The sequence below is a fragment of the Poromitra crassiceps genome (assembly GCF_964638095.1).
Source record: "Poromitra crassiceps genome assembly, contig: HAP1_SCAFFOLD_226, whole genome shotgun sequence".
Classification (NCBI taxonomy): Eukaryota; Metazoa; Chordata; class Actinopteri; order Beryciformes; family Melamphaidae; genus Poromitra; species Poromitra crassiceps.
In genome coordinates this window covers 312,501-323,589 of record NW_028152165.1, presented here as the reverse complement: position 1 = coordinate 323,589, position 11,089 = coordinate 312,501, and the positions used below count along the sequence as shown (strand labels likewise).

The 11,089-nt window shown below is 43.2% G+C and overlaps 1 protein-coding gene across 1 annotated transcript in view; it reads left to right on the top strand.

Annotated features, from left to right (window-relative positions):
• Positions 1-149: 149 nt before the first annotated feature.
• Positions 150-11,089, top strand: part of LOC310800856 (trafficking protein particle complex subunit 11-like) — a gene marked incomplete at its 3' end in the record, with an annotated part of 47,623 nt that continues 36,683 nt past the window's right edge. Inside the window, exons 1-5 of the mRNA XM_083664753.1 lie at positions 150-361; positions 2,022-2,191; positions 8,852-8,922; positions 10,225-10,339; positions 10,543-10,642. Coding sequence (XP_083520879.1) covers positions 155-361; positions 2,022-2,191; positions 8,852-8,922; positions 10,225-10,339; positions 10,543-10,642 — 663 coding nt within the window. The 5' untranslated portion in view covers positions 150-154. The remainder of the gene's footprint in view (positions 362-2,021; positions 2,192-8,851; positions 8,923-10,224; positions 10,340-10,542; positions 10,643-11,089) is intronic.

Below are 11,089 nucleotides of genomic sequence, written 5' to 3'. Positions count from 1 at the left end.
GACCACTCCTGGCATACATTGACTATGACACATTTCTGGTAATGAGTGGTGTAAGAGCCTCTGAGATTGTTTTCCTTTACTGATCTTATAGCTGTTCTGTTTTCTGATCTTAGAATGAGAATGCTGATGTTTTTCTTTTAGGTGTTGAACAGTCATGATGGCAGGTTCCCAGTGGGAACTCCCTCCAGAGTTATGTTGTCGGCCCATGGCCTTTGTAGCTTTGACCGGGCTGGATGTGGTCTACAACGCAGTGCACCGAGCCATCTGGGATGCCTTCTGCGCTAACCGCCGGGCCGACAGAGTCCCCATCTCTTTCAAAGTCCTCCCAGGAGACCACGAGTACCCCAAATGTCGCACCAAGGTGAGCAATAGACAGCGAGATCTTCAAGAAGTAATTCACATCAACCTCTCCCAATTGATTGCTATCATTTGAAAATGTTAACATTTTCAAAATCACACTGATTGGCCACAGCGGGGCACTAGAAGTACAGGTCAAAATTAACAAGGTAACAGTATTGTAAACATGTCCTCCACAAATGACACAGTCTCTCTGGTCAGTAATTTGGAAAATGCATGCTGAGATGCATAATTTCCTCAAGTTTGACTAAATTTCAATAAGCAGTGTCTGATGGCACATTCAATTTGTATTGGGAACTAGGAATTATCTCATTTGAATAAACAGTATTTACTACAACTTTCACTACTGTTGAAGTGCGGAGCTGCCATCTTGGGGGATGAAATCTGAGGTCAGGTGACGTCACAGGGCGGCGTTCCTGTCTTTGACCTGGGAAATTCCTAGTTCCCATTACCAATGGAGTGTGCATGAGATATTTTGTGTATTGAATGTTTGGTGGATGAGGGAATGAACAGAAGGAAACAATTTCATAATTGGGGCCAGAAATAATCACACCTCCTCCTATAAGTTAAAATTACATGCAATTTGGTGAACATATCAGCTGTTCTTCCTCTACAAATGTGCCTCCAGGACCATCACTGTATAATTGCGGATTGAGTTTGTTGAAAGTCAGTTTTCTCCCTTTTTTTTGCAGTCAAACAATCAACCTTCCTAGGGTGCCACACATGCAAAAAATAAAATACTAGCAGACCATAGTTAGATTTCCATTCAGGTTTTGCACAAATTCTAACTGAACTTTGAAAAGTCAACAATCCCAAAATTAGAATCAGACTGTACAAGCTGCCAGCTGTGCAGAACACAGGGTTGAGGTAACTCTGCATCATTATTATTTCACAAAACATGTTTTTAGAATAACCTCTCTATCAACAGACAAACAAATCTGCCTCAAGGGGACGTAAAACCTTTTTGCAGTATTTGCTGATTTTTTCTTTTCGAAATTTGGAGTTTCCATTCAGCTTATTAGTTAGGTTGATGACAGGTTCGTGTTGGTAAAGGAAAAAATAATCCGGACACTGTTTTTGAAGCTCCCACGGTGAGTTTTTAATTACAAAGATACAACGTTTCGACCCTCACGGGTCTTCATCGGGCAGTAGGAGGTTGGTGTTGGAACCTGCGAAGCATTTCTGCGTGTCGCACATTCACCATTGCCCAGCTGGCTGGCTGCAGAAAGAAGACCAAGGAAAGTCCTCTTTATAGTAATAATCAGTCAATCAAAAGAAACGATAGCCACAGTAGGCTACTGAGCTACTGAGCACATAATGCGCGGCTGTAGCTCAGGAGGTAGAGCGGGTCGTCCACTAATCGCTTTGGATAAAAGAGGTCGGTGGTTCGTTTCCCGCCTCCTCCAGTCTGCATGTCGAAGTGTCCTTGGGCAAGACACTGAACCCCAAATTGCTCCCGTTGGTGTGCCAGCACCCTGCGTGGTAACCTGCCGCCATCGGTGTGTGAATGGGTGAATGTACCTACTGACTGTAAAGAGCTTTGGATAAAAGCGCTATATAAATGCAGGCCATTTACCATTTACCACACGTCAGTGCTGCTGTATGTTGTACAATGTAGACATTTGTGTGAGTCTCTATACTGTCGTTTGTCTCTCCCTCTCCAGCGGACCTCGTATGAGTGGTACATCCCTAAAGGCATCCTGAAGACAGGCTGGATGAACAAACACCTGAACCTGGTGCCGGCTCTGGTGGTTCTGTTCTATGAGCTGGACTGGGACGACCCAACGTGGAAGGAGAAACAGTCTGAGTGTGCCACTAAAGTGGAGATTGTCAGGTAGGAGTGTGTGTCTCTGTGTGTGTGTGTGTGTGTGTGTGTGTGTGTGTGTGTGTGTGTGTGTGTGTGTGTGTAGGGGTGTCAAAAATAATCGATTATAAGATGCATCGCGATGCGGACCTGCACGATTCTGCATCGATTCACAAATGTCAAAAATCTATTATTATTATTATTATTATTTTTATTTTATTTTTTATAATCAAATAAAATATAATGGAAGTACATGCAGTTGTTTATTTTAATTATGGATCATAATACAATGCAATTCTAAATGCACTTTTATTTTAAAAGTAGCCACACAGTGAGAAAAAAGAAAGTGAGAAAAAAAATCATGTATTCGGGAAAAAAAGTGATGCATCGATTTAAGATGCATCGAGATGCATCGATAATCGTTATCGAATCGAATCGTAGCCCTCTGAATCGTAATCGAATCGTGAGGCCAGTGAAGATTCACAGCCCTTGTGTGTGTCTGTCTGTCTGTCTGTCTGTCTGTCTGTGTCTCTCCATCAGTGAGTCAGGCCTATGTTCTACTTGCTTTAAGTCCCTCAATTCAGAAAGCAGATTTTCTTAATATCAAATCTTGAAAATGGTTTGTAATGATTGTTTTACATCCAAGCTCTTATCCACAACAACTTAGAGTAAGTGACCATGTTGGGGGTAAATGAACAACAATAACATGTTGCACTTTAATATCTGTGCAATATCTGATACCTGATTGTTTATACATGTAGCTTACTTATACGTAGCTTATTTATCCATATAATATATATATATATATATATGTATATTAGGGATGTCACAATATATCGTCCCACGATATATCGCGATATCAAAACGTGACAATATGTATCGTTGAGATGAAATCTCATATCGCAAGAAAAAGAAGCTGAACATGGTGGCACTGATCTGCATCTGATTGCATGCTCGCTCTCCTTTTCATTGCTTTGTTTGAACAGACGAGGGACGTTACAGACACGGAGGATGAAAATGGTGAAATTACTCAAATTAGCGTGGAGGATGCCCCCTCAACTTACAAATCGATCGCAAAAAAATATTGTTAAAATATTGTATCGTATCGTGAACTGAGTGTATCGTGACACCTCTAATATCTATATATACACACCCTAGGAATTCATATTCATCATAGATACAGTAGATACATTACTTTCATATACACATATTCAAAATAGATGCTTTTTTCATACACTTATTATTATTGAATTGTATATAGTAGTTAATGTAAATGTTTAATTATCCTTTGTTTGTTATTCTTGTTTGTTTTAGACTGAGCATACATTTTTCTTTTGTGTGTGAGTACATGTAAGGGTTAATGTACGACGAGGTGTCCATTATCACTTTTTAAGGGACGACGTGGAGGCGTGAACCGTCCGAGGCGAAGCCGAGGACGGTTGCCTCCGCGAAGTCCCTTAAAAAGTGATAATGGACACCTCGAAGTGCATTAACCCGCTTATACCATGGTCACTTGCCAACAAAACAATAAGACCAGTCATTTATATTTCCATGTGTAATAAATAAAGCAATCTAAATGGCTAAATGTCTGTTATTCATACTGTAAATCAGTCTTCCACGAAATAAAATAGTCCCTCCCACCTCCACCACCCGCTCCGTTTTAAAGCCGACTCAAACGTTAACTTTATTACAGGAATGCAGGTTTAACGATGTTTTGCGTTCTACATTAAATGAAGACATTACCGTTTGGCAGCTTGCTTTATTTTGTATGATAGATACGTATTGGCCAAGTATATTAACATTTAAGAGCGAAGACTTTCAGGAAGTGAGAGTGAGAGAGCAGCGCCCTGCGTGTGCTGCTGATGTGGTGAAATGCAGAGAGAGTTGTCTCTCTCTCTCTCTGTCTCTCTCTCTCTCTCTCTCTCTCTCTCTCTCTCTCTCTCTCTCTCGTGCACGAGGGAAATCTTCTCTTTCTCGCCGAGAAGAGCCTGGTGACGCGAGGTTAAAAATCTCCGAAACGAAAATCAAAATTGTAAATAAGAGTTATTTTTGATAAACTGAGCACACAGGGGTGATTTAAATACTTACTTTGACCGAGTCAATTTTTTTCTCAACATCCAAAATTGTCATATTAACCCTTAACGGGGGTATAGAGCTCAAACTGCTCTCCTGATAACACTGATGAAACTATGGCGCATTGATATGAACGGTGAACAGACCATTTAGCTAGGTGTCCATTATCACTGTACAATATCACTTTTTAATGGACACCTTGCAGCCAATCAGAATCGAGTATTCACTCAGACCATGGTATAATAAGAGTTAAGCGGACCGGAGCCAATTTCCTTGTATGTGCAGTTGTGCACATACTTGGCCACTAAAGCTGATTCTGATTCTGATTCTTCTAATAAAGACACTTGAACAGTAGGGGTGGGACAAAAAAAGTTGACGTTTATTTATGTTTGTAGTTGAAACAAAAACATAAATACTGTAGGCTACATGAATGGAAATGTTTGATCATTAATATCTACTTTTAGAAATTATATAGGTAGGTAGGTTATATAGGTTTTCTTGTTTTAATAATAATAATAAAAAGACTTAATGTGTAACTTTTCCTCCGTGGTATCGAAAATGGTATGAGTGAGTGAACTCTGAGAGAGTTCATGTCAATTCTGCTAATAAATACATAATACCTGCTTCTTGCCTTTTAGGGGTATTTTTTTCTCTTCAGTTACACAGGTATCGTGATGTATCGTCTTCCAATATATCGATTATCGCAGTATCGCAGTATTGCTGTATCGTGATAATATCGTTATCGAGGGCCAAGTATCGTGACGATATCGTATCGTGAGCTACTCAGCGATTCCCACCCCTATTGAACAGTCTAATAATGGTGCAAACACACCGGACGCTGAAGTGACACGGAGCGTCTGGCAGTGCACGCAGTTTCATTTCTGCGCCCTTGTTAACAGATCAGACCGGTCACACCTCGCGGCCTGCAGCGACAGTCTCCAAATGGGGAAATAAGATCTGTGTGCATACTGCAGCATGTCCAGCCCTGTGAAGGCTACATTCAGCCCTGTGAAGGCTACATTCAGCCCTGTGAAGGCTACATTCAGCCCTGTGAAGGCTACATTCAGCCCTGTGAAGGCTACATTCAGCCCTGTGAAGGCTACATGCAGCCCTGTGAAGGCTACATGCAGCCCTGTGAAGGCTACATTCAGCCCTGTGAAGGCTACATGCAGCCCTGTGAAGGCTACATTCAGCCCTGTGAAGGCTACATTCAGCCCTGTGAAGGCTACATTCAGCCCTGTGAAGGCTACATTCAGCCCTGTGAAGGCTACATGCAGCCCTGCGAAGGCTACATTCAGCCCTGCGAAGGCTACATCTAGCCCTGTGAAGGCTACATTCAGCCCTGTGAAGGCTACATTCAGCCCTGTGAAGGCTACATTCAGCCCTGTGAAGGCTACATTCAGCCCTGTGAAGGCTACATTCAGCCCTGTGAAGGCTACATTCAGCCCTGTGAAGGCTACATGCAGCCCTGTGAAGGCTACATTCAGCCCTGTGAAGGCTACATTCAGCCCTGTGAAGGCTACATTCAGCCCTGTGAAGGCTACATTCAGCCCTGTGAAGGGTACATGCAGCCCTGTGAAGGCTACATTCAGCCCTGTGAAGGCTACATTCAGCCCTGTGAAGGCTACATTCAGCCCTGTGAAGGCTACATTCAGCCAAGTGAAGGCTACATGCAGCCCTGCGAAGGCTACATCTAGCCCTGTGAAGGCTACATTCAGCCCTGTGAAGGCTACATTCAGCCCTGTGAAGGCTACATTCAGCCCTGTGAAGGCTACATTCAGCCCTGTGAAGGCTACATTCAGCCCTGTGAAGGCTACATTCAGCCCTGTGAAGGCTACATGCAGCCCTGTGAAGGCTACATTCAGCCCTGTGAAGGCTACATTCAGCCCTGTGAAGGCTACATTCAGCCCTGTGAAGGGTACATGCAGCCCTGTGAAGGCTACATTCAGCCCTGTGAAGGCTACATTCAGCCCTGTGAAGGCTACATTCAGCCAAGTGAATGAGCTGAGCAAGCTGGAGGGAAAGTTCATCAAAGTTAGTGAGCAGGGGAGATGGTCTGCTGAATAACTTGTTATGAATAACTTCTTGGAAACAGGCTGGGTTCCTTGGGTTTCTCTGTTAATAGATCCACCATTCTGCAGCACAAAGTCCATGAAGTTCAGTCTTCCAGAAAATCCTTCCACCATTGCATAACTGGTATTTTAGTATGCTGTCGCCAAAACGTTTTGCTGTTCAACAAGCAGTTGAACAGCAACAGTTTTGGAGGCATTCATTTAGTTTGACAGTTATTGAGAGTTGAGTTGATTTGAGTTCAGTTGTGCACCAGTGATGTCATTTGTGCACTGCACACATGACATCACTTTGGATATTTGTGATCATGTGCAGCAGGTACAGGTAACTGCCAAACTAAAGCACCAACAGGGTTCTGTCTACACAGGTAACAGCCAAACTAAAGCACCAACAGGGTTCTGTCTACACAGGTAACAGCCAAACTAAAGCACCAACAGGGTTCTGTCTACACAGGTAACAGCCAAACTAAAGCACCAACAGGGTTCTGTCTACACAGGTAACAGCCAAACTAAAGCACCAACAGGGTTCTGTCTACACAGGTAACAGCCAAACTAAAGCACCACCAGGGTTCTGTCTACACAGGTAACAGCCAAACTAAAGCACCAACAGGGTTCTGTCTACACAGGTAACAGCCAAACTAAAGCACCAACAGGGTTCTGTCTACACAGGTAACAGCCAAACTAAAGCACCAACAGGGTTCTGTCTACACAGGTAACAGCCAAACTAAAGCACCAACAGGGTTCTGTCTACACAGGTAACAGCCAAACTAAAGCACCACCAGGGTTCTGTCTACACAGGTAACAGCCAAACTAAAGCACCAACAGGGTTCTGTCTACACAGGTAACAGCCAAACTAAAGCACCAACAGGGTTCTGTCTACACAGGTAACAGCCAAACTAAAGCACCAACAGGGTTCTGTCTACACAGGTAACAGCCAAACTAAAGCACCAACAGGGTTCTGTCTACACAGGTAACTGCCAAACTAAAGCACCAACAGGGTTCTGTCTACACAGGTAACAGCCAAACTAAAGCACCTGTCTACACAGGTAACAGCCAAACTAAAGCACCAACAGGGTTCTGTCTACACAGGTAACAGCCAAACTAAAGCACCAACAGGGTTCTGTCTACACAGGTAACAGCCAAACTAAAGCACCAACAGGGTTCTGTCTACACAGGTAACAGCCAAACTAAAGCACCAACAGGGTTCTGTCTACACAGGTAACAGCCAAACTAAAGCACCAACAGGGTTCTGTCTACACAGGTAACAGCCAAACTAAAGCACCAACAGGCATCTGTCTACACAGGTAACTGCCAAACTAAAGCACCAACAGGGTTCTGTCTACACAGGTAACAGCCAAACTAAAGCACCAACAGGGTTCTGTCTACACAGGTAACAGCCAAACTAAAGCACCAACAGGCATCTGTCTACACAGGTAACTGCCAAACTAAAGCACCAACAGGGTTCTGTCTACACAGGTAACAGCTAAACTAAAGCACCAACTAAAGCACCAATAGGCATCTGTCTACACAGGTAACAGCCAAACTAAAGCACCAACAGGCATCTGTCTACACAGGTAACAGCCAAACTAAAGCACCAACAGGGTTCTGTCTACACAGGTAACAGCCAAACTAAAGCACCAACAGGCATCTGTCTACACAGGTAACAGCCAAACTAAAGCACCAACAGGGTTCTGTCTACACAGGTAACAGCCAAACTAAAGCACCAACAGGGTTCTGTCTACACAGGTAACAGCCAAACTAAAGCACCAACAGGGTTGTGTCTACACAGGTAACAGCCAAACTAAAGCACCAACAGGGTTCTGTCTACACAGGTAACAGCCAAACTAAAGCACCAACAGGGTTCTGTCTACACAGGTAACAGCCAAACTAAAGCACCAACAGGGTTCTGTCTACACAGGTAACAGCCAAACTAAAGCACCAACAGGGTTCTGTCTACACAGGTAACTGCCAAACTAAAGCACCAACAGGGTTCTGTCTACACAGGTAACTGCCAAACTAAAGCACCAACAGGCGTCTGTCTACACAGGTAACAGCCAAACTAAAGCACCAACAGGGTTGTGTCTACACAGGTAACAGCCAAACTAAAGCACCAACAGGGTTCTGTCTACACAGGTAACAGCCAAACTAAAGCACCAACAGGGTTGTGTCTACACAGGTAACAGCCAAACTAAAGCACCAACAGGGTTCTGTCTACACAGGTAACACCCAAACTAGGACAATATAATAACTAGGACAAATTAAAGCACCAACTGCCACAAGCTACCATGGTTTTACTGCACATTTTCCATGCAATTAAGTCGATTTTTAGGTGTAATAAGGGTTTTATTTAGTGTAAACTAAACTGGCTATTAGCCCACTCTGTTAAGTTGTTTTCAGTAGAACGTCTTACTCACCCTTTAAATTCCCATTTGCAGTCAACTCAATCAGAGTTGCTTGTCTGTTATTTCGGCTGTATGGCTGCTGTACACTTATGGTCACCGGAAGCATCTTTAGAATTGTAACATCTGTATTGTGTCTCTGTTCTTAGGACCAGTCTTCAGGGACGGAACACCAAGGTGGCTGTGGTGTTAATCCAGAAGAAAACCCCTCTGCCTCCAGGTAAAGCCACAATCAATCACATGTGTGGGACGTGTCAACGCTGGCCACTAGTCCACATTACATGGGGACAGTTAGCTTGTACAGACTTCTGACAAGAATCTGAAAACTTTGTCAGCTGGTAAAACAATCAAAGTAGCTGGTTAAATTTGGGACACTGTAGCTACTGCAGCAAAATAAATAAATACAAAATAAATCAAATAAAAATCCTGTCCTGGCATTGCTTTTTCCCTGCATTACTGTACTGTGGCATTTACTACCAACACTAGTTCTTGAAGAAAGGCAGCAACATGGCGGCATCCATAGTGCAACCTGAGCAAAGGTGTCTATTATACATAGTCGGGTTTCCATCCACCTGTTTTTATGCGAAATGTCAATTTGCACATAAAAAAACTGAATGGAAAACACTGCCAAATTCGCAAAAACCTCCAAATATCGCAAAAAAGTTTTCACGCTTGAAGGAGGCGGAAAAGTCGGGTGTATCGATAAAAGGAAAATGTGATAAGTGCAGTGGAAACAGATGAAGCGATATTCTGTTGTCTCTATTGAAAAACCAGGCAGTTTGCCTTGATCACTGCAAAATATGACGTGCTGTGTAGCCTCCACACAATAGGGCTACACACGGTAAATCATGGTAAATACGCAGCACAATACCCGTCGTGGTAAACAGAAGAAGACTGGGATATTAACTTTAAGGCGACTCACTTCTAGACTTGAATTAAATTGCATTCACTCAGCCTTCTATCGCTGCTCCGTGGATTATAATGTTATGCTTTCCGAATTGCACCTGGTAATCCAGAAATTGCGTTTTATGGTACCTTTGTCTACTTGTAGATCATCAATAAACCTTAAATGAATAACGTCAGATGTGTTTAATAGAGCTGTATATCGGGTCTAGCAGCTGATCAGCAGCTCAGACAGCCTCAAACACCAGGTGATTGACAGCTCTATAATTCGTCTAATAGCAGCGGATGGAAACGCGCATTATTCCGCATTTTCTTTTGCCGACTTTCTGAAAATTCGATTCAAATTTGCATGGAAACCCAACTTATGACTGTGGGCCCTGTTACCAAGTCGGGCATTCACGACTACTGCATTTGAGTAGTCATCGACTAACAGTAGTCAACTACTAGTCGACCAGTCACAGGAAATATCATACTTTTTTCACCCAATACAAATGTCAACTTTGCTCAGTCAACTATGATGCGCAGTGTCGACTAGTGCTTTTGATAGTGGACTAGTGAGCCGACTAGTCTGTGTCCCTATTACCTAAACCTGATCATCATGAACCTGTTGTGTGTGCAGGAGAGGACTTGGTGGCGTCAGAGAGAGCAGCATCTCTCTGTAATGCCTGTGATCTGTCTGGAAAGAGCCTCTTCGTCCTGCCACACACTGACCACCTGGTGGGCTATATTATCAGGTAGGAGCTATTCACACACTGACCACCTGGTGGGCTATATTATCAGGTAGGAGCTATTCACTCACTGACCACCTGGTGGGCTATATTATCAGGTAGGTACTGTATTCATGTAAAGATGACGTCAGCTTTACACCCTACCTTTACAATCAAATGCAGGTTGAGCCACAGCTCATGTAAGTTGACTCTGCCTGGTGATGTTCTAGGTTGGAGAACGCCTTCTATGAACACTCTCAGACATACTACTACACTGAGATCCGCAGAGTCAAGTCACACAAAGAGTTCCTCAACAAGACCACACACCAGGTAGGAACACACACACACACAGACACACACACACACACACACACACACACACACACACACACACACACAAGGGATGAAACGATAACCGGTTTTAATGATAACCGTGATAAAATTCCTTACGATAACCGTACGCTTTGAAAAACATGGTAAATACGGTCCATCATCAACCAAAGTTGGCAACCGTCTCCCAGACGCAGACGCGCAGCCTTGGAGAAATGATTTCAGTGAGTGTATTAGTACTTTTTGAAAAATTTCAGCACATTTGAACTAGGGCTGTGAATCTTCACTGGCCTCACGATTCGATTCGATTACGATTCAGAGGGCTACGATTCGATTATAAAACGATTATCGATGCGTCTCGATGCATCTTCAATCGAGGCATCACTTTTTTTCCCCAATACATGATTTATTTTTTCTCACTGTGTGGCTACTTTTAAAAGTGCATTT